Source organism: Fundulus heteroclitus, unplaced genomic scaffold (assembly GCF_011125445.2).
Source record: "Fundulus heteroclitus isolate FHET01 unplaced genomic scaffold, MU-UCD_Fhet_4.1 scaffold_125, whole genome shotgun sequence".
Taxonomy (NCBI): Eukaryota; Metazoa; Chordata; class Actinopteri; order Cyprinodontiformes; family Fundulidae; genus Fundulus; species Fundulus heteroclitus.
The window spans coordinates 450,205-474,310 of record NW_023396537.1 but is presented as its reverse complement, the minus strand read 5'-3'; the positions used below and the strand labels follow the sequence as shown (position 1 = coordinate 474,310).

The following is a 24,106-nucleotide window of genomic DNA, read 5'->3' as shown; positions in this document are numbered from 1 at the left end:
ATTTATGATGCTAATATTTAGACATGGATGTCAAAATATTTTACATTTCCCCCTGAATGGGAGAAATTCAGGGGGGAATTTCTTTCTTCTGTGAAGAAAGTGTACTAAATAACCGAAATGTGGCAGTGACTTGTATCCAAAAGCCTATGTTTGGACTAAGGTTCTCAGGTCTTAAGAGGTTAATACGTTTCACACTTGTTCACTTATATGAATTTGTTTGGAGTGTTCATACTCTTGGTAAATTCAACTGGTTTTGATTGTATGCGTAATTGTTATTCAGCTCTGTTTGGGAGTAAAACATTACAACCTCGTATTAGCTGATGGATTTGTTTGATGTTTAGTTTTCTAATAGTGTTTTTGTTTGTTTTTTCTATTTCTATCTAAAAAAATAAATAATCTAAACATATTATTCTGCTCCTACACGGACTATTTTTTCGCTGCACAGTAACCCGGAAGTAGAAGTGCAAAACAAGGTGCAGAAGTTTTGAATCCAACCAGGGAACAATCCAGCATGTTTTACTGCAGCAGCGGCGGTTCCGATCCGCTGAACATGTCCAAAAGCGGCATCCTGAGAGGAATCATCACCGAGAAGCTGAGCACAGCCGCCCGGGAGATCTTAGCGGTGGTGGAGAGGACCGTAGCCGACTACGAGGAGGAGGCTTCGGGCTTCAGGCGGGAGATCGAGCGGCAGAGGAGGCAGCTGGAGCTCCTGCAGCCTCGGGTCAAGCTGCCCAGAACAGGTCAGTGGTGGCCTGGAGATGATCATTACATGCAGAACAGCAGAGATTTTACAGATTTAAGGTCCAAATGCAGCAGAGATGTTGATCAGATGTTGTTTGGATGTGACTGAACTAGAGCTGCTCCCAGATCTGCAGAGCCACGAGGAGGTGGTGGTTGGTGAGGAGCAAGAGGAGCAGCAGCTCACACAGAGCACAGGTAGGACTCACCTGGAGACACAACCAGAACCCAGACTGGAGATGCTGGTTCTGACCAGAGATCAGAAACAGACTCTGTGGGATGTGTTCAGGTGTGGAGGCAGCTGAGAGTCACAATCCACCTGGGAAACACTCTGAGGAAGAGGAGGAGGATGATGAGGGGGAAGATGGTGGTGATGATGAGGTGGAACAAGAGGATGATCATTATGATGAAGATGAACAGGAGGATGAAGAATCAGTAATAAAAAACAAGATGATCAAGGAAGACCTGAAGGACCCAGATTTTGAAATACCACCAAGGTAACAGATCCAAAGATCTCCATCAGAACCACCACCTCTGAGGTTTAATCATGTTTTCCATGAACTGACCTCGTTTTAATGCAGCCTGTGGTCATTATTTAGGTTATTAAACTTTAACTCAATAACACACTAACCCAATGATAGTCCTTAAAATGTTAAGGTGTGGTGGTGTCATACGGTGGTTTACTTTCTTCACTTCAGCTAATCTCCAACATCTACATCAACACATAATGAATGTCCTCAGTGTCTTTGCTGAAGAAATTTGGCTGTAATGATTCTAAAGGTCCTGTTTCCTGTTTTTGTAATTTTGGTGTTTATGTTCTCAAATTTTAAAGGGAAGCAGATCAAACTTCTCATTTAGCCGTAGGCCCCTACAAACCAAATTAAAGCACATTTCTGTAGCATCCAAGCAGTAAGTTAAAATACACAGTTATATACACACACACATATTCTAAGGCATATGATGCATACTGTGTTTTTGGACTATAAGACGCACTTAAAATCTTTAACATTTCTTAAAAATTTATGGTGCGCCTTAATTCCTTTGTACATTTAATAAGCAAAGTAGTCGCTCCACTCAATGGATATCAGGAGCATTACGGTACACCGTGTCACTACCTGATAGGACCACTGAGCTGTCTACAAGACTGCCTGACTGTAATGTCTAAACTAGAAGTTCATTCATGTAAGGTAAGGCAGCCTGCCCCTGCGTACACACTAGCAACAAATAAACTTTGGCCTCATGGTAGAAACAAGGCGATGTAGTCTGTCCTACTCTGTCCTCCCAACAGAAGAGGATAGCTCTCCCTTTAAGGTGAGACCTGTGTATGCGGAATGATATTACACTCTTGGGAGGAATATTTAATGCGTCTTATAAGCCAGTGCACTTTATAGTCCCAGATTCATTGGTATTGAGATTGTTGTCATTCTAGTTAACATTTTTCTTGTCCGACCAGCCGGGAAACTCAAGCTGTCTGCAGACTAATGTGACGCCATTTGATGAGTGCCCTGTTGCTGAGTTGGTGTTCTTCCAGCTCAGGTCCTGTGAGATCTGGAAGATCATTTCCTTTGTTTTGTCCACATTGAGCTGCAGATTGTTCTCGGTGCTCCAACCCTCTAGAATTTCACTTTTTTTCCTGTACCCTGATTCCTCGTTCCTATGGATGAGACCAAAGCGTGTCATCTGCAGACTTTATAATCTGGTCGTCCCCCTCATGTTTTAGGAGTGTAAACAACATTAGACTGAGGACACGACCTTGAGGAGAGGACTATAGTTAAAATGTCATTGAAATATAACATAGGTTAACATTGCTTTATGAAATACTGTGTAAATTCTTATACATTGCCTGACTCGACAATGCATCTAATTTTACCAAAAAGACAGTAATGACAGGCAGACACAGTGAACGAGGTGAAGAAGGGATTCAAACTGTGTGGTAATTAGGTAATATTCTTTTAATAAAAGTTGCTAGGGGGGTCTGAAAAGTCCCCAAATATAACCACAGTTGTTAAATTAGCAACACTGGACGTTTTGCTTCACTACCAAGAGCAGTGCAGCGCCAAGTAGCAAACAATATTAGCTTCATACACTAGTCAGGTTCACAATGAGAGACAGTAAAAGTACAGTAAATTTTTACACTTCATGATATTTAAATCCATTTTAAACTGAATATGATTAGAATAATTGTAAATATACAGTAGCTGTACTATAACTTGCTTTACATTGTTTTAACATAGTTTCTTATTCACTCTAAAAGGTGTGTGTTATGACCCAAACTCGTCTAGGGGGAAGAGGAAGTAATATTTAGAGCCAACACAAAAGAGAGTATGAAAAAATGAAAATGTAACAATTTATTGTTAAATTGGCTATAGGAACAAAAATGATGGAAACAATAAGTACACTACCGAAAAGGACAGGACGTGATCTAATAACAAAAGAAACCCAAAGATGACTTAAGGCCACAAGAACTAATGTGTTGATGCTGGAAACAGCATCAACACAAAAATAAACCACAAGACAGAACATCCAACTAGTAACACAACCAGGAATTGAGAGGCTAGAACAGAGTGCCACGGCAAATTGCCAAACTAGTGACAGCCTTCAATAGTCAGGTTAACAAAGTGTCACAGAAAACAGGAAACGAGTAACACAACCAGCATTGTCAGGTTCACAGTGTCACGGCAAATTGCCAAACGAGTGACACAACCTGCAATTATCTGGGGTCTGTTCTTTGTACTTTGCTTAAAACATCCAAGATCAAATGACACATCCAAGATGATTTCATCTGGCTAATCATGATCCGGCTAATTGGGTTCTTCCAACACACCTGTTGTTTATGATTAGTATGGCTGGCTTGAGTTATCTGAGATAACTGCGCGTTCATGCGTTGGTTTAAAAGGGGAAATGTGTCGATAGTAGAAACAAGGATCAGCAACGCTGCTATTGGCTGTTCAGCATGGTCAAAGAACGCCCACAGCTTTTCTCCCAAGCAGTACACGAGCTTTTAATGGAAGGTTATGCCGAATTTGAGTCATTAATTAAAACGACAAGGAACACCTCAAAATCTGTTAAAGCCAGGAGAGAGGGCTGGCAAAAAGTAGCAGACAACTTAATGCATAAATACTGTCCACGTTAGATGTTTCTATCGCTTTCTACAGTATGAATTTTTGCATTTTAATAATTTCATATTTATGTTGTTCTTTTATGTCAGAACCTCCACGGGACCCACTAGAACATGGGGGAAAAAAGTGAAATACAAGAATATTCTACAAAATTGTAGCCTTTAATTATTATACTTTATTTTTATAAGGCACTTGAGGCAAAAGATCCAATTTCGGTGTTATTCCTTAGACACTGGATGTAAAGGACGCGTGTAAACTGGGAATTTTAACAAAGAAAACATCTTTATCTATAAAAAATGTGTCTGAAGGTGGCGCTCTTTCCTCTAATTATCACCACTGATATCTGTGAGAAAAGAAGCTAATCAGATGTAATCATCTTGCAGGTCAGTTCAGCGTGGACGTAAAAGGCATCACTTAACTCTGAAAATTAACACAAAGGAGCCTCTGAATCTCAGGATCCGGATACTGGAGGACTCTGAGACCACTGTGCTCTCAAATGCTGGTATGTTCTAACTGCTTCTGCTCATCAGACCCATCACCAGTCCAGCAGTTCCAGTCTTTCTCACAGGAAGCCTTTCGCTCTGTTCCAGTGTTTAAGAAGTATCCGATCTGGGACCTGGGGTGTCCTCATGGTCTAGAGGAAGCGGCCTTCCTGGACCTGCTAAGGTCCACCTTCCCTCAGCTGGCTGCTGGGGAACCTTTTGATACCTTCATCACAGATAAGAGCAGGAAGCTGCAGCCTCTGAATGTGAAAGCTCTGACTCCGGAGGAGATCTACACCGCCATCAAATCCAATGGAAACTCGGCTCTGTACATCCGCCCCAAGGTTCTGAGATTTGGTTGTTTATTTGACATTCAGCCACTTTTAGGCACTGTTAAAGCTGGTCTGAAACAGACTGGCACCTCCTCAAACTCACAGTTGTAGTCTGTTCTTCGATTTAGGGTCATTTCTGTCTGGGAACAAGAAGCTTGTTTTTAAATGTTGGTATTTGGCAGCAAATGGGTTTGGATTGCTATAGCTCACTTCTGAAACCTTCAGGACTTGGTTTACAGGGTAAACGAAAGTCTGGGGCTTTTAAGTAGATGCGTTTCAATTGCAGTGGGTCATTTTTTTACTAAGCGGCTTAATGATGAAATATAAATACAGGTAAAGTCTCTATAGGTAGTGGTTAGTTAGAGAGAACCTCTGAAGTATTTTTAAGGGCTGTTTCTCAATATACGTACTTAGCTGTTCTCATGTACTTCCATACTTGTGAAACGTCATCAATGGAACCCAAAGTATTGTCCCTAATAATAATAATAATAATAATAATAATAATAATAATAATAATAATAATAATAATATTTTTTTATATATAGGCGCATTTCTGGGCACTCATGGTCACCATACATTGGTTAAAAACAATGCAACAAAAACAACGATAAAAAGTGATCATAAGGCAAAAAACACAAATCAGGCTAAAATTACACAGTGCAAATAAAATCTTAGGGAAAATGGCGTTTTGAGTTTGTGCGGGAAAAGGGAGCCCTTTTGCGGGTGGAGATGCTGCATGGTTCCCCCTGGTTCTCTGGAGGTCCAGTGTGGGCTTCCAGTATAAGTCCATGTCCCCCCTGGTTCTCTGGAGGTCCGCGGGCTGCTCAGCCCTCCTCCGTGCGGGAAAAGGGAGCTCTTTTGCAGGGTGGAGAACCTCCATGTTTCCCCCTGGTTCTCGATGTCGGGAAAGAGAGCTCTGCTGCGGGGTGGAGATGCTGCATGTGTCCCCTGGTTCTCTGGAGGTCAATGGGCTGATTAGCTCACCTCCATGCGGGAAAAGGGAGCTCTGCTGCGGGTTGGAGATGCTGCATGTGTCCCCTGGTTCTCTGGGCTGCCCAGCTCACCTCCATGCGGGAAAAGGGAGCTCTGCTGCGGGGTGGAGATGCTGCATATGTCCCCTGGTTCTCTGGAGGTCCACGGGCTGCTCAGCTCACCTCCATGCGGGAAAAGGGAGCTCTGCTGCGGGGTGGAGATGCTGCATGGTCCCCCCTGGTTCTCTGGAGGTCCGCGGGCTGCTCAGCCCTCCTCCATGCGGGAAAGGGAGCTCTGTTCCTGGGTACAGAAACTCCATGGATGCCCCTGGTTCTGCTGGGCCCTGGTGGTCCAGCAGAACCATGTAAATTCCACCCATCTGTCACATGTTGCATCCTAACCAGCTATAAGTTCACCCATCTGTCATATGTTAAATCCCACCGTCTGTCATACTGGGAAGTTCACCCATCTGTCATCTGTTAAATCCCACCATTTGTTATACTGGGAAGTTCACCCATCTGTCAAGAGTTGCACCCTAACCAGGTGTCACTGTGTATATAGGGAAGTTCACCCATCTGTCAAGAGTTGCACCCTAACCGGGTGTCACTGTGTATAGAGGGAAGTTCACCCATCTGTCATGTTAAATCCCACTGTCTGTCATACTGGGAAGTTCACCCATCTGTCATATGTTAAATCCCACCGTCTGTCATGATGCCATCTGCTGTGACCCTGTGACCTTTGGTGTGGCACCCAGGATTTTTAAAAAAATGTCAAAAATTGCCCCCATATGTCAAAAAAAGGCAAGTCTCATAATTAGGGGGAAGGGGGGGGGGGGGCAATGGAGTTGTCAATGGTCATTGAGAAACTGTTTTGGATAATGTTCGTTTAGAACCAATGAGGATAACCTCTGTTTGTCACTATTTAGTTTGAGAACATTGGAGGAGAACCAGGATTTTACGTCTGATAGACAGTCAGCAAAGGACGAGGGTGGGAGACTGGAGGTGGGTCTATTGTGGAGTCCCAGAAGCACCGGTGCTTGGCGCTTCAAAAATGTCCCGCGGCACGCTGAGTGGAACGGCTGACTAACTAGAGTTGCAGCAACCAGCCACGAAGGCGCAGCGCTTCAACGTTAAGAGCTGGGTGTCATCTGCATGACAGTGGAAACAGATATTGTACTTATGGAAGATATTGCCAAGAGGAAGAAGGTAAATGATGAAAAGGAGGGGCCCCAGGACAGAACCTTGGGGCAGACCTGAATAGATGGGAGAAGGCTGGGATGAGAAGGATTTGAGTTGAATGAACTGAGTGCAAACTGAGAGGTAGGATCTGAAGGTGAGTGCATAAATTCAATGTTTTTATACCAATAGTGTAGTTTTAAGATGTTTTTAAGTGAGAAGGTAGACTTTAAAACTTCCTCTATGCAGTCAGTTTAGCCAGGATGATCCGACTTTTAAATGCACGCCAATATTTTAGAAGTAGCACAGCACCGCTGGCAGCCGGCAGCAGCTACAGGCTCAGTGGGCGGTTTGAGTTTGTTTTCCCCACTAATCATAGCCTGATCTTATAAGTCTCTCAGTCATTTTCCACTACTTGTCCTTTGTTTTCAGCGGCTAATTTAGTGGAGTGTGCACAATTGTTTTACTTCCAGCAGCTTTTAGACCTTCTTTAGATATCATATTAAACTACAGATTACTGGGGCTGCTGAAAGCAGTTGCAAGTAAATAACAGAAAATTCACTGACACTGTGGACCTCACAGATGTTGCATATGTAAACAAATGGACAGTTATCTCGGGGCAGCATGTACATGTGGATGAACATTGGAGTCTATGCTATTTCAGTCAGACTGTGGCATGTCTTCTACAGACAACATAGGCACAGTTCAACTGGCCCTCCTGTTTTCTCCCTGCCTACACTTCTTCCCCGCAAAAATTACTTTCTCTCGCTTTAGTGATTCGACAGGCGTAGAGAGCCCTGGAACAAGGACACATTTAGCCCCCGTCCCCACAATGACTTTCTCTGGCTTGTTTAGATGAAATATGTAAAATTATAGTCTCTTTCTTATTGTTGTATCTGCATGTTTTTTAAAATTCCCCACTGAAGCACAATGTTTCTATTCACTTTAACATTTCCCATTGTTTTGTGCCGGCAGGTCTGACTGAGGAAAATTCGAACATCTCCCAGTGCTCCTCTTCCCCCTCGTGTCCTGCCATCGTCTCCTCCGCTGTCTCCTCATTTTGTTTTACATTTTTAAATTATATTAATATTTGCTTATGATTCAATGGTCAAGTAATTAATTCCCTCAATGACTGACCATTTGTTTTATTTTCCTTCTATACATATATGTCACTAAAACATTTAGGCTATGTTTATACTGTAGATATCTGATGAGTTTACCACATGATGACAATAAATGGAATAACAGTTTCATTTGCGTGTATAGTAAGTTAAGTGAATCATGCAGTTACAAAAACCCTTTCGCAAGACACAGATTTGTAAAAACACTCACCTGCTCCTTATAACTCTTCCTGGTGGTGAAGTGTCTTGCTGCTGCTGGCCACAACCCCACTCCTTCAACAATCCTGGGGAAAGATGAAAAGTCTTACCCCAGACCAGGACCTTTTTACCCACAAAACTGAAATTACCCTTTGTAAATTTGTATGATGCTGGGCTTTTGAAAGCCATGATGCCCTCCACATGCATTGGAAAAGCACCCTAATAAAACTTTCTTTCTGGTGTGCAGAACTGGGACATGACTGAGCAATTTTATCTTCAAGATAAAAATTGTATTATTTCTATTGAAAACACTGAAACATGATGTAATTGTTTCTTTCAGAAAGAAGAGGTTAAGACCAAGAGAAAGGAAGAACATCTGGTCGCTGACTCTACAACTGTCGACCCTGGGATCATGGACAATGAAACCGGGCTCCCCACAAGGTGAATTAAGAAAAGGAGAAGACGTCATTATCTTATTAAAATAAATAAAATAAAATAAAATATATATATATATATATATATATATATATATATATATATATATATATATATATATATATATAATCTCTATATCTCATTGAGTCAATTCAAGGATCTCGAATCATAAAATCAGTAGAGATAAAATTATCTTTGTTGAACCCTCATTAAATTATGTTTAGGCTCATCTATTCAGCTCACTCTCTTCTGGCTGTGCGGGTACTGATCATTAGGCTCCTGCCATAGCATTTGCAATGAGGAGGCAGTGCTGTGCTTCGCACAGCACTGCCTCCTATGCAAATGCATGGAGGCACCTATTACTATGCACCTCTAAAGGCGTCTCTATCTTATTCTTTATTTTTCATCCGTCACGATTAATGCGGCCCGAACCGTACCGTGCACCCCCACAATATAGGTATCAAAACGTGCGGCTCGATTACGAGATGTGTGCTACTACTTTTATTGGGGTTTCGAGTTACCATGGCAACATAATTAGTGAAAAACCACCCCCAAAAATGGGGTCGGGTAGAAAGAAAGCCTCAAAAAAGCCTCCAAATGACCATTTTCAATGCTGTACTGTGTCGTCATGCTTTCACCTACAAACACCGTTTAACTTCCAGTTTGTAGATATATGTGTGACCTACTCAGAAGTGAAAACGGGATGTGGATATCTTTTATCATCTCCTCACAGTTACTCCTCAAAGCTCATGTCCAAAAATCAGCGAAATCATCGTTTACAATAAAGGTCAATGACGGAATTGATTCATTTCCCATTCATTTCCTATGGAGCGGTTTTGAAAAATGACGTCTAAAAATCCAAAACAGCACATGTTTTCGCATTGTCGCTACTCCTAAACCGTTTTATGTACAGGCATGAGACTTTCACACATGAATGTCCCAACCCTTCTGGCACTCACAAAAAAAAGGAATTTTGTGGATAACTGTTACGGTTTTTCCACAGGAACAATTTGTTCGGGAGTAGCGAATGTGCAAAATCCTAAAAACGCTTTGGAGCTGCATTTTCCCACATCATCCACTTTTTTACATCGTTGCTGTTCCTACACCGATTCTTGTACAAACATAAAAATGTGCACCATAGTCCTCAAAAGCCTGCTGATACTCACAGTGAAATAATTATTTTGATATCTCTTATACTTTTTGAGCTACAGCGATTTGTTCGGGACCGTTTTTAGAGGATTTCTGAAAATCCATAAAAATCCCCTTTATATCATAATTTTTTACACCTTTATTAAACTTTTTCCAGCATAAACTGATAGCTTATCTTCTTCCCGTATCTGTTACGAACTAAATGCAGAAAAAATTATGTCTCTACCATTTATGGATCAGGAGATATGAAGCGTTCGAGGCAAAGTTCCCCATTATAATCCAATAGGCAGTCTCTGACACAAAGTGTCTGCACTTCTGTTGATGGGCCGCTGCAGGTGTGTGAGTGAGTTTCCATGACGACGGAACTCTGAGGCCCAGAGGGAGAAGCTCCATTGGGATACAATAGCATCTTTCGACGGCCGCTGCAGCGGCTGTGATTAATGTAGGAATTTGAAATTTGCACAGTCATTTCCTCTTAACATTTTAAAATTTTCATGTGACTTTCAGCCATGTGTCACTTTTCTGTCCCATTTGGGATTTCACATGCTTTCCTATTGGGCCTTTGCTTCCAACAGGACCTGGCATGATAATCAGACACGACCCAATTGGCCAATACAGCACCACCCACATGTGGGAAATGGCACTACACACCATTTTGGTCAAATGTTGAGTTCTGGGCCCAGATGTGGTGAGGCTGAGTTGCTAAAGGAGGCCAATCTGACCCATTAACTTTGGTCACGTTTGGTGACATTAAGTATTGGCACCTCTTTTTAAAGCACTTCCCAGTACAGGATTTGGACCAAACTAACAGAGTACACTCACCCGGTGATACCAAACACAACCATGTTAGCGGCTAATGTTAGCATGTTGCTAACCGGAAGTAGCTCTAGCAAGGTCTCACCAACTTCTGCTTCACAGAGTCTGTACTTCCTTTAGAGAGAAAGCTCCACAAGAAATTTGGGCTACGTCACATAAAGCATCTCCAAGCTATGAGGTGTCAAACATCCAATGCTTTTCAATGGGGGACCAAACCCTTTATGACCCAGGAAATGCATGCCCATATATGGCTACAGTATAGCTCAGATGGAAAGTGCAGGCTTTGCATGAAAGAGGTTGTGGGATCGAAAACCGATGTGGGAGACTAAGAGATTTGTATTATAATCCCCACAGTGTGTATATTAAAACATGTGTGCTGATCCCATGAAGTATTTTTTTGTACCACCCGCCATTTTGAGTTACCATGGCAACGTTATAAACTACGTATTTTCTCCCTATTTGAGGCTCATCCCAGTACAGGATTTGGACCAAACAAACAGAGTACACTCACCCACTGATACTGAACACAATCATGCTAGCGGCTAACGTTAGCATGTTGCTAACCGGAAGTAGCTCTAGGAAGCTTGTACAAACTTCTGCTTAGCCAGGGTTCTTCTGCCTTTATAGACAGAGGGCTACAGCTGTCAGTGAGTCTCCATGACAACGCTGCTAGCAAGAGGCTCCTAGGAGGTCCATTGACTTAACATGGCACCTTTCGACGGCCGCTGCGGGGGCTGTGAAGACCGTAGGAAGCTGAAATTCGCAGTGTTGCTTCCTGTTGCTATTTCTGACGGTACGGTATGCACCAAGTGGCAGGCGCCTTGCTAAATTTCTTCAGAAATTTTTCTAGTCATAGCCTACTCTGCTGATACATTGATGCTAAGTGAGGTAATGCGCTATGGAGAGAGACTGTGAGGGGTAAAAAGCTGCACAGAGAAAGAGACCAGAATTTTTTAAAAGGAAACGTCCGGTCAACAAGGAAAAATCAGTGGATCATTAACTATACTTAAAACTAATACATCTGTGGTTATTTAATGAATTTAGCATTAATCAATAAGAAAATAAAAGCATAAATTGTTGTCTCGATCACTGTGTATGAGGGCGGCCATTATTGCCCATATTTGGGCAATAATGGCCCATATTTGTGCAATAATGGCCACCCGACATCACATCCTGTGACATCTCTGTGCGGTGAGGCACTGAGTCTACAAGCTAATTCAATAGGAGCTGTTGTACACAGCTGCGATCAACAACAATTATTTAGGATTTACAGAGGACTTCATTATTGAAATTCGTGAGAGCTATTGTTGAAGTAACAATGCCCCCAGGCATGGAAGTTGGATGTTCCATTACATCGGGTAAAAGTGAAAAAACATTATTTTTTTCACCTTTCTGATTCATGATCCACCACGGATTCTTTTGCTGGATTACCAACGTGAAGAGGGAGGATTTGCCATCGAACTTTTGGCCAGAGAGAAAACACGTCATCTGTAGCCAACATTTCGAAGAAGAATGTCTTCAAGATGACATGAGAGCGAGGCTTTTTTTTAGTAGGTTTTTCTTTTTTATAATGTAGAATTTGGAGGGACATTTGTTTACCGACCCATTGTCGGAGTGATACGACACACTTAGAAAGAATGCTCACTGTTGCGAAGCCCACTTATTTTACGCGACATTGGTCTTATTTTTTCTAAAGTCGCTTGTAAATTTCATGAGTTGCGGGTTGCAGTTTTTGGGCTTGTTTCTGAAAGTGAAGTCGCTTGTTTCGACTCTAAACTACGCTGACGCTGAAATATCCTTCCGCCTTATAACGCACTGCAGCTCATCCTGACAGGAGCAGAGTAAACTCAGAAAGAGTCGCTCTGCCCGTATTTTCTGCAGTTTACGGTTGCAATAACTGATGATAACTGCTGAAAGTAGATTAGGCAGTGCAGGTCACCATTTTGAGCAGAGATTGGTTCTAAAGATGAGTTTTATACTCATAACATTGCAGAACCCAACCTATAAACCGTACTTTGTGACGTTTTGTCGTGGGATCGACTGTAGAGCAAGTCCCAATGCCCTATTTGTCCCCTTGTAAATAAATACCCGTTTTCATGCCAAAATATTTTTTTAACCTCTTAAACAAAGATAGACATGGTATTAAGCATTTAAATTTAAATTAATACTAATTTTACAGACATAAAAATACAACAAATAAGCATTAAAGTGAGGTTTATGGGTTGGGTTCTGCAATGTTATAAGTATAAAACTCATCTTTAGAACCAATCTCTGCTCAAAATGGTGACCTGCACTGCCTAATCTACTTTCAGCAGTTATCATCAGTTATTGCAACCGTAAACTGCAGAAAATACGGGCAGAGCGGCTCTTTCTTTAGAACCAATCTCTGCTTAAAATGGTGATCTGCACGCCTAGTCTACTTCCAGCAGTTATCATCAGTTATTGCAACCATAAATTACAGAAAATACGTCCAGATCGGCTCCTTCTGAGTTTACTCTGCTCCTGTCAGGATGAGCTGCAGCGCGTTATGAGGCAGAGGGATATTTCGGCGTCACTTAGTTTAGACCCCAAACAATCGACTTCACTTTCAGAAACAAACCCAAAAAAATACAACCCACAACTCATGAAATTTCTTTAATTTCAGAATTAATTTCAGAATTCAGATTTCTGAAATTAAAGTCATGTCATGGTTTGGGTGCGCTGGGAAGGACCTAGGCGGCAACGAGGTAAAGACAGGTGCATGGTGCAAAAAGGAGATTTTAATTAACAGAAGAGGGAACAGGAGAACAGGTTTCAACAGAGGCAAGATCACAGGGAAAAACACAGGGCAACACAGGAGTGAACGCAGGAGCAAAAACGCAGAACACAGGATGACCCAACAAACCGAGGGAGCTTAAATACAGACTGGGAATAATTAACAGGTGAGTCTAATTAAGTAAACAAGTCCACTGCTCGGAGATCCTGACATCACCCCCCCCCCCCTTAAGGGCAGATCCCACACGCCCACTAGTGTCCAAGACAAAAAAAGAAAACAACCCGGCCAGGGCGGGCGGAGGGGGTCTCGGACAGAGGGAAAAAAGCCAATACAAAGTTCAATTCAAATTTATATAGCGCCAATTCATCATCAAGTCATCTCAAGGCACTTGACAAAATCTAAATCAATCAGCTTATACAGATTGGGTCAGATTATGCAGATTGGTAAAAAAAAAAAATCCTATATAAGGGAACCATCTGATTAATCAAAGTCTTCACAAGCAGCATTCACTCCTGAAGAAGTGTAAAGCCACAGGGAGAGTCATCTGCATTGTTCGTGGCTTTGCAGCAATCCCTCATACTGAGAAAGCATGAAGCGACAGTGGAAAGAAAAACTCCCCATTAACGGGAAGGAAAAACCTCCAGCAGAGCCGGGCTCAGTATGAACGGTCATCTGCCTCGACCGACTGGAGTTCACGAGAATATTAGGGAGCACTGGAGAACTCAGAAGACTGGGGGTCGCTGGAGAGCTCGAGCGGCGGCTTGAGAGCGCTTGAGGGCAGCTCGGCCAACGACTGGAGGCCAGAAGGAGTCTCCGGTGGGCGCCTTCGGTGTGGCAGGGTCTGTTGAGGGCATCGCAGAGGGCGACCCCGATGGGGCAGAGTCTGATGCGGGTGTCGCGCAGCTGAGTCAGTGGTGGCCAGCAGCCTAGCAGCAGAGTCTCAAGCAGCCGGCAGCGGAGGTGGACCCTCGGGGTGCCGGCTGGAGGCAGGTCCCCATTGACCACCTCACGGGACTCGGGACCGACGGAAGGAGGCGGGTCCACCTGGATCACCTCAAGGGGCTCGGGAGCGTTCGAGTACCTGCGCCTCACGGGGTTTGAGAGCGAAGAATGGAGGCGGGTCCAGTTGGACCCCCTCATGGGACTCGGAACCGTTGGAGGCTGGCCAAGTAGCAGTGGGACTCTCCGTGCTAGGCAAAGCAGCAGCGGGGCTCTCCATGACAGGCACGGGAGAGAGCCTGCTGGGCGCTGTCAGGCGGAGTTGAGAGGCAGGAAGCAGGCAGGAAGCAGGCAGGGAATCGGCGTAGGATGAAGTCCCTCACTTCAGCCCAGATTGGCTCCACATTCTTCCCCTGAGGCTGGGGCTTCCTGCATTTCCATTGACATGCCTGGTCCTCATGCAGTTGGGTCATTTCTGTCAAGGTTTGGCGGTGCGGTGGCGAGGACCTAAGCGGCAACGAGGCGGAGACAGGCGCATGGTGCAAAAAGGAGATTTTAATCAACAGAAGACTTACGGGAACAGGAGCACAGGTTTCAGCACAATTCTGACTTTTGACTTTTTTCTCAGAATTCTGAGATTAAACTCAAAATGCTGACTTTTTTTCTCTGAATTCTGAGAATAAAGTCTGGTTTAAATCTCAGAATTCTGACTTTAATCTCAGAATCCTGAGAATAAAGTCAGAATTTAATAGAATGTTTTATTTTTAATGGCCCTAATCCTTTTCCCGTACTGATCAGTTTGTTAAACACACTTTACATGTAAATTACCACTGGGACAAAACAAATCAATTAAAAAAAGAACTGTTCCCAAACTAAATCTGTTTGAGAGAATTAAAAGTGCGCTGTGGTTGGTGATTTGCTGACACTGCCCTTTTGGGCCGTGACGGGGGGAAGTCCTCGCTTCTCAAATGGGACAGCAGATCCCTTAATTTACAATTTTCTCCTTAAAGGTTTTTTAAACAAAGGTCCAAAATACTGTACATGTAAGACCAAAGACATTTTATGCAGTTGTTGTTGCCAGCTACCTTGAGCTGTTGTACTGCAAGCCAGTTTCTGGAGGCTTAAGAGCTCTAATTAGTAGCCCTTTGGAAGGTTCTGTTCATCTGCAGAGATCTTTTGCGTTTTACATGGAGTCCACCACCACCACCATTCCTACTGGGTTATCACCAGAGTGCTTCCATTACCTCTGGCACCTCTGAACCCATCAGCTTTTCAAAATGCAAATTAGTCTTTGAGCCCTGTGACAGTCTTTTTGATCTGACCAAGCTTCACCCTCACCTTCCTGCTCTCAGTGAAGGCAGATGCTTTTCTTTCTCCATTTCACTCCTTTTCCTTCTACCTCCCCCGTATCTGCCCTAGTTATGCTTCTATCAGTCTATTAGGAGCCTCTTTTTACATATCCTCCAAATTGTAAATTATGGATCTGGACAGATGGACTCTCAATGCAATCGATCAAATTTTCTCAAGAAGTCTGGGCGGAAGAGAGCATCTGTGCCCTGGCAAAACATTTGGACACACAGCTGGACACACGATGGACTCCCGGGAGGAGGATGTTGAAAATTCAGATGCCTGCTTTTTGGAGCTGGCGGTTACCTAGAGTATTGAGAAATTCTGAAAACGTTGGCAGCTGTTGTCAAGGCTGCCTGAACTATGTGAGGAATATATCGTGCTACCAACACACAGACTGAAATGCTGTGTAAGCAGAACTGCAGGCCAGCTGTAGTTACTGAACTTGCTGGTGGGATGGAATAGATCTAGGAGAAGTTGGAACCTAGGCTTTGGCAGAATGACATTTGAAATTTGGCTGTTTAGAATCACCATTAGAAATTTGGCTGTTAAGAATCACCATTTGAGAAGAACCACTAGAACTCTAAGGCAGACAGAAAAACAAGAGTCTGCTTGCTCGAAAACAAATGCTATTATCAGAATTGGGCCTCCCCGTGTAAGCCTCTAAAGGCAGACCATCTTAATTTTTCCTGGATGTTATGTAAACCAGACACTCTCTGACATCTGTGACCTGGAACAGAGTGCTACTGAACTGCCTGTTAACGTTCCATTGCTATCAGACACTGTGAGGGCTGCCTGCCACAGTTCACAGACAAACACACATACACACATGATTACACTAAAACACACAGGCACACACCACCTTTCCTGTGCTTTTGCTCTTTACTCTGTGCCTCCTAATTAGCTGTAGTGTCAGATCAAAGATGTTAAGCTGTAGCTTTAAGGATTCTATTAATGTTAGAATAGAAACAATTAAGGTTTGAATTTTTAGTGATGGAGCTTGTTCCAGTAAAACTAAAGAAGTCTAGTCAAGGATTTACTTAGCTTAATGCAATGTTTTTCTTTTTGTAATATATGAATATTTATAATTAAGCTTTGAAATGTTAATGATGACGCTTGTTCCATTGAAACAATGAAACAAAAGAAGTTATTCTAGATCCGGATTTTTTGCCGCCGCACGACAAAACACAAAGGTTTGACTTTTTCATTTCCAACAATAGTTGCTTTGCATCCCTTTCATGTCACTCTGCCTTCACTTTAATCACAACAATGAAACATTTTGCATCTTAAGAATTGCCTCTGTGACCTAACCACCACACTGCGTCACATTGCTCTGTTGTTGCAATTGTTCATAGGGATATCATGTAAATCTTTTGCTCTGGCTGACACATTCGCGTTCATTGTAAACGCATCTTTACAAACAAGCAACACAATCAAGTAAAAACACATAGTAGTTACTAAAAAGATGTTTTTTTGGGGAAGGGGGGAGGGGTCATATGATGCAAAAAACTAAGCAGACATGATTTTTTTCTGGCCCCACACTGGATTACCTAAACATAAATTTTAAATAAAATTCCACCGGTGAGAACCTAATTTGAGTTTTCAAAATGTCCATGGACACCTTTTGTGCAAATAATCCAAGAAGAAAGATGTCAAAAAAGCAGGAAAAGCCAGGACCAATGCTAGCAACACAGGCGCTAGCTTTTGCAATGAAAAGGACTCTGAGTGAAGCGAATGTTAGCATTGTGGATGAGCAAGAAGCTAGTTATTTTGAGGACTCGGTAGTGGAAGGTGTTTTTTTTGGGGGGGAGGGGGGGGGGGTTTTTTGCGGCTCTAGTGGCTCGCTTTTTCTGAAAGTATGCTGACAGGAAGGGGGTGGAAGAGGGGGAGAGACATGCGGCAAAGGACTGCGGGTCGGATTTGAACCCGGGTTGACCGCGTCAAGCACTAAGGCCTCCGTATATGGGTCGCGCTACCCACTGCGCCACAAGCGCGCCCACAAAATGATGTTTGATATAAATGGTTACTGCTGCCATCCATAATTTCAATATGCATTAGATACAATGACTTACAGTTTAACATACTACTCAATTTCTATAATTCCCCATATACTTACAGTAAATATAAAAAGGGAGTCTCCCCAAACTGTCCTAAATGTAAGACCCGGATCGGAAAAAGATTTCATTGCATGTAGTAATGTAACATGTATCATTCAGACTTTCTGCACATTGTTATGTATCACCATCAGCAAGGCAGTAAGTAAACAGGTGCCACTGGATTCACTAATATGCTTGCTTAGAGGTGTTCCAGACTCAATACAGCGGAACGAAAGTTTACAAACTCTTTTAATTCTGGCAAGCAAAACTGTCATGTTGTAGTGGGTCGGACACGAGCCCCCCTCCATCACCATATGGAAATCAGTGATCCTGGATGTTCTTGTTTTAATAAAACTAGGATACTATCCACCTTATTTTTGACGGAAATATGGAGGCAGAGAGTTTGTGCGAGACTTCCGCCCGCTCACTTCCTGTCACTGGATAGCTTGCTGAAAAGCGACACATACGCCCACCTCGTCTCGAATTATTCTTAATTATGACTTCGAGGAGTACCGGGATCAGTTGTGCAGTTAGAGGATGTCACAATAATTGGTATAAAAGAAAGGTTTACATGGCAGAGGAGTGTTGTATTCATCGGCCGCGTACGAGAGCTGAGTGTGGATGTGATGTGCCCTACGACTTTCGTCTTTGGTTGAAAGCATTGAATTTGAACAAACCACCGAAGCGACCGTTCGTGTGTTCTTTTCACTTCGTCGTAATATGTAATATGAGGCCACTTTTTCATATCATCCTCCCACTTACGAATAGTTTGAGGGTGTGGCACTGACCTGCCACTCTGATCGCTTAGCAAATTAGGAAAATGTTGCCATGACATTGATTACTAAATCTGTTAAGCTACCGATAGTTTGCATAGGAAAGCGCTGATACGGAAGTGCGGCACACACAAATGGAAGATGGACCCAGAGTTACTTCCGCTTTCGAAAATAAGGTGGATATTGAGGGAAGAATGGTTATATTTCTGCAAAAATTGAGGAAACCTTAGGAGGTTTTGGGACTGGACTTCACTTGGACTCGAGGATGTTCTTTCCATTATTGTAGAGATGGGTGGATCTAAGCTAAGAGAAACGTACTCTTACTTACCCCGTTTACATACGTGTCTAATGCTGCTAATTCTTATAAGGGTTATTTTTCCTTATTACTTTGGCATGTGGATGACCAGCTATGTTAGTATGTAATGTTACATTTTTATTAAGTACCTTAAATAAACCTTGGCGTTCCGATCCTCGGCTGCAGAAGCTGGCTCTTGGGACGTGGAATGTCACCTCTCTGGTGGGGAAGGAGCCTGAGCTTGTGCGCGAGGTTGAGAGGTTCCGACTAGAGATAGTCGGACTCACCTCGACGCACCGCTCTGGCTCCGGAACCAGTCTCCTTGAGAGGGGCTGGACATTCTTCCACTCTGGAGTTGCCCATGGTGAGAAGCGCCGAGCTGGGGTTGGCATACTTGTTGCCCCCCATCTCGGTGCCTGCACGTTGGGGTTTTCCCCGGTGAATGAGAGGGTGGCCTCCCTCCGCATTCGTGTGGGGGGACGGGTTCTGACTGTTGTTTGCGCTTATGCGCCAAACAGCAGTTCAGATTACCCACCCTTTTTGGAGTCCTTGGAAGGGGTACTGGAGAGTGCCCCTCCTGGGGACTCCCTCGTTTTGCTGGGGGACTTCAACGCTCACGTGGGCAATGACAGTGGGACCTGGAGGGGCGTGGTTGGGAGGAATGGCCCACCTGATCTGAACTCGAGTGGTGTTTTGTTGTTGGACTTCTGTGCTCGTCATGGATTGTCCATCACAAACACCATGTTCAAGCATAAGGGTGTCCATATGTGCTCTTGGCACCAGGACACCCTAGGTCGCAGTTCAATGATCGACTTTGTTGTCGTTTCATCTGACCTGCGGCCGCATGTCTTGGACACTCGGGTGAAGAGAGGGGCGGAGCTCTCCACCGACCACTACCTGGTGGTGAGTTGGCTCCGATGGCGGGGAGGAAGCCGGTCCGACCGGGCAGGCCCAAACGCACTGTGAGGGTTTGCTGGGAACGTCTGGCGGAGTCCCCTGTGAGGCGGAGCTTTAACTCCCACCTCCGGGAGAACTTTAAACACGTCCCGAGGGAGGCGGGGGACATTGAGTCTGAATGGACCATGTTCCACGCCTCTATTGCTGAGGCGGCTAGTCGGAGCTGTGGCCGCAAGGTTGTCGGTGCATGTCGTGGCGGCAACCCTCGAACCCGCTGGTGGACACCAGCGGTGAGGGAAGCCGTCAAGCTGAAGAAGGAGTCCTATTGGGCTTTTTTGGCCTGTGGGACTCCGGAAGCAGCTGATGTGTACCGGCAGTCGAAGCGGCAGGCGGCTCGGCTGGTCGCCGAGGCAAAAACTCGGGCGTGGGAAGAGTTCGGAGAGGCCATGGAGAAAGACTTCCGTACGGCTTCGAAGCGATTCTGGTCCACCATCCGGCGTCTCAGGAGGGGGAAGCAGTGCAGTACCAACACTGTTTACAGTGGGGGTGGTGTGCTGCTGACCTCGACTCGGGACGTCGTGCGTCGGTGGACGGAATACTTCGAAGACCTCCTTAATCCCACCAACACGTCTTCCATTGAGGAAGCAGAGCCTGAGGACTCTGGGTCGGGTTCTCCTATCTCTGGTGCTGAGGTTGCCGAGGTTGTTAAAAAGCTCCTCGGTGGCAAGGCTCCGGGGGTGGATGAGATTCGCCCTGAGTACCTTAAGGCTCTGGATGTTGTGGGGCTGTGTTGGTTAACGCGGCTCTGCAACATTGCGTGGACATCGGGGGCAGTTCCCCTGGATTGGCAGACTGGGGTGGTGGTCCCCCTATTTAAAAAGGGGGACCGGAGGGTGTGTTCCAACTACAGAGGAATCACACTCTTAAGCCTCCCTGGTAAGGTCTATTCAGGGGTTCTGGAAAGGAGGGTCCGTCGGATAGTCGAATCTCGGATTCAGGAAGAGCAGTGTGGTTTTCGTCCTGGCCGTGGAACACTGGACCAGCTCTATACCTTCAGCAGGATTCTTGAGGGGGCATGGGAGTTTGCCCAACCAGTCTACATGTGCTTTGTGGATCTGGAGAAGGCATTCGACCGTGTCCCCCGGGGGATCCTGTGGGGGGTACTCCGGGAGTATGGAGTACCGGACCCTTTAATAAGGGCTGTCAGGTCTCTGTACGACCGGTGTCAGAGTCTGGTCCGCATTGCCGGCAGTAAGTCGGACTCGTTTCCGGTGAGAGTTGGACTCCGCCAAGGCTGCCCTTTGTCACCGATTCTGTTCATAACTTTTATGGACAGAATTTCTAGGCGCAGCCAAGGTGTTGAGGGGATCCGCTTTGGTGGCCTTAGGATTGTGTCTCTGCTATTCGCGGATGACGTGGTCCTATTGGCTTCATCAGGGCGTGATCTACAGCTCTCACTGGAGCGGTTCGTAGCCGAGTGCGAAGCGGCCGGGATGAAAATCTGTGCCTCCAAATCCGAGACCATGGTCTTGAACCGGAAAAGGGTAGAGTGCCTTCTCCGGGTTGGGGAGGATGTCCTGCCCCTAGTGGAGGAGTTCAAGTATCTTGGGGTCTTGTTCACGAATGAGGGGAAGATGGAGCGGGAGATCGACAGGCGGATTGGTGCAGCGTCTGCTGTGAAGCGGGCGCTGTACCGATCCGTTGTGGTGAAGAGAGAGCTGAGCCAAAAGGCGAAGCTCTCGATTTACCGGTCAATCTACGTTCCTACCCTCATCTATGGTCACGAGCTTTGGGTCGTGACCGAAAGAACGAGATCCCGGATACAAGCGGCTGAAATGAGTTTTCTCCGTAGTGTGTCTGGGCTCTCCCTTAGAGATAGGGTGAGGAGCTCAGTCATCCGGGGAGGACTCAGAGTAGAGCCGCTGCTCCTCCACGTCGAGAGGAGCCAGTTGAGGTGGCTCGGGCATCTGGTCAGGATGCCTCCTGGACGCCTCCGTGGAGAGGTGTTCCGGGCACGTCCCACCGGGAGGAGGCCCAGGGGAAGACCCAGGACACGCTGGAGGGACGATGTCTCCCGGCTGGCCTGGGAACGCCTTGGGGTTCCTCCTGAGGAGCTGGCCCAAGTGGCTGGGGAGAGGGACGTCTGGGCCTCCCTACTGAAGCTGCTACCCCCGCGACCCGACCCCGGATAAGCGGAAGACAACGGACGGACGGACCTTAAATAAACAAATTAAAAAAGATGTTTATTGAACTTTGGAAGGTATTGAACAATACTACTTCAAAGACTGTCTAGATTAGGAATTCTTGGAAGGAAATATAAAGAAACTGGGGATTTGTGGAAAAATTAGCACCAGATTAGAAGTTAAACAGATAAATTATTTTCTGCACAACAGTTTATCTGCCGAGTTTACCCTGGTTGAATATTTTTAACAAGCTTTCTTTTTTTGCAGCTCTGTTCAAAATGTACAGGGTTCTGGAAAAAGCGAAGTGTCCAGCGAGTCAAAATCCCAACAGGACAAACTACAAGATGAGGATGAAGAAGGTGACAGCAACACTGACTCCCACAGTACCAGAGATCAGACATCAGAGGGAAACAAGGACATGAAACCTGATCCCAAACTGCAGCCACGCAAGAGGACAAGAAAGGGCCAGTGTAAACAGGGCAGGAAGAGAACTGCGGAGACTAAGATGTCTTGTAAAGTGTGTGAAGTGCGGTACCAGAACTATGGCAGCCTGATTAACCACGCCTCGAGTCACGTCAGCGACCCGCAGAGTGTTTGTGGAGTCTGCGGGGAGAAGTTTAAGTCTGCAGAGGAGTTAAAGGAACATCTCAAAAGTCACAAAAACATTCACAACTGTTCACATTGTGGGAAGTCTTTTGTCTCCATCAACAGTTTAAACAATCACATTGCTAAGCACACAGGAGAGAGTCTGTTTAAATGTGACATCTGCAGTAAAACCTTCTCAACCAAAGGTAGCTTGAACTATCACCATTGGGTTCATGTGAAAGATAAACCACACAAGTGTGATATTTGTCAGCAAACCTTTGGTCTGGAGTCACATCTCAAAGCCCACATTAAGCAGCATGGGAGAAAAGAAGTTTACAAATGCAAAATCTGCAATAGGTCTGTGACCACTCGCCGATCTTTGACCTGGCACGCGTTGACCCACTCAGACAAACGGCATTATGGCTGTGAAACATGCGGGAAACGCTTTAAATTGAAAAATGGACTGAAATCACACGAGAGGACTCACACGGTGAGAGAGCGGCCGTTCCTCTGCCACATCTGCTGCAAAACATTTCCATCTGAACAAAGGCTGATGAGCCACTTAAAAGTTCACAGCACTGAGAAACCATTTGTTTGTACCGTTTGCAGTAAAGCCTTTAAGTACCAGACGAGTTTATCCGGGCACATGAAGGTGCACACTGGGGAAACTCCCTTTGAATGCTGTGAGTGTGGACGCTGCTTCAAATACAAGAATAAACTTATTGAGCACATGAAGATCCATTCTGGCATCAAAGAATTTATCTGTAGCATTTGTGGGAAAGCATGTCTTAAACGGGAATACCTAAGGGTCCACATGAGAACCCACACCGGAGAGAGACCCTACCAGTGCTCCCTCTGTGACAAAGCCTTCACCCAGAGCCACTGCCTGAAAACACACATGAAGACTCACCAGGACCAAGAAAACGGCCCCTTCGCTTTGTCAGAGCCTGGAATGATTTGATCTATCTGAAACCAAAGGACGTTACAGTAATTCACATCCTTACCTTGTTTTGATTAGTTGTTTGAAAAGCTTTTCGGATTCATGGTTCAAATTGTGATGTGAAGAAAACAAACGGAAAACATAAATTAACCAGTTCAACAAAAAGATCTATTCAAACGATCTGTGGCATGGTGGAACGGTGGTTAGCTATGTTTATTTAGACATAAGTAATGGGAATAAAGAGCCGATTAGAATAAAAATGTGTCATGGAAACACCCCAACTGGTATATAGTGATCAGATTAAGCTAAATAGAAACTAAATCATATTTTTTTTATTTTTCGAAACTGTATTCTAAATGAGACGGATGCTTTATGCCTTTTGTTGATCCACACAGTGTTGTTCTAAACCCTTATTTCTGTCATGTCATGCGTATCAGAGCAAACTACCCTGAATGTGTGTGTCTCATCCTGTAACGCAGGAAGACAATTAGCATGTGTTGCTAGGCAAGGCAAGGCAAGGCAAGGCAAATTTATTTATATAGCACAATTCAGTACAGAGACAATGCAAAGTGCTTTACATGATTAAAATATTGGAAAATAAAACAGAATAAAAGCAAGTAGGGATAGTGTAGAAACAAAAAAGAACATTTGAAAACAGTAAAACATTTTAACTTGAACATTCAAAGGCAATTCTAAACAAATGTGTTTTTAATCTTGATTTAAAGGAACTCAGGCTTTCTGCACTTTTACAGTTTTCTG

The 24,106-nt window shown here is 44.5% G+C and overlaps 1 protein-coding gene across 4 annotated transcripts; it reads left to right on the top strand.

The window, feature by feature from the left end:
- Positions 1-443: 443 nt before the first annotated feature.
- LOC105923504 (zinc finger protein 2 homolog) lies at positions 444-23,624 on the top strand. 4 transcript variants are annotated; one of them, XM_036128935.1, is made up of 7 exons: positions 445-740; positions 868-936; positions 1,028-1,235; positions 4,241-4,359; positions 4,448-4,683; positions 8,478-8,578; positions 22,090-23,624. In XM_036128935.1, the coding sequence occupies exons 1-7, from the start codon at positions 512-514 to the stop codon at positions 23,366-23,368; spliced, it is 2,241 nt and encodes a 746-aa protein (XP_035984828.1). In that variant the 5' UTR covers positions 445-511; the 3' UTR covers positions 23,369-23,624. The 4 variants fall into 4 exon arrangements, with proteins under 4 accessions (XP_035984829.1, XP_035984828.1, XP_035984827.1 ...); XM_036128934.1 differs by having other exon boundaries at positions 856-936; XM_036128933.1 differs by having other exon boundaries at positions 850-936.
- Positions 23,625-24,106: the final 482 nt, after the last annotated feature.

What these genes read in the sequence shown, in the direction of transcription:
- LOC105923504 (XM_036128933.1), top strand. Translation starts at nt 512, where the DNA reads ATGTTTTACTGCAGCAGCGGCGGTTCCGATCCGCTGAACATGTCCAAA. An exon ending in GGTCAAGCTGCCCAGAACAG is followed by an intron (nt 741 to 849) that starts GTCAGTGGTGGC and finishes TGGATGTGACTG; the next exon opens with AACTAGAGCTGCTCCCAGAT. An exon ending in CACTGTGCTCTCAAATGCTG is followed by an intron (nt 4,360 to 4,447) that starts GTATGTTCTAAC and finishes GCTCTGTTCCAG; the next exon opens with TGTTTAAGAAGTATCCGATC.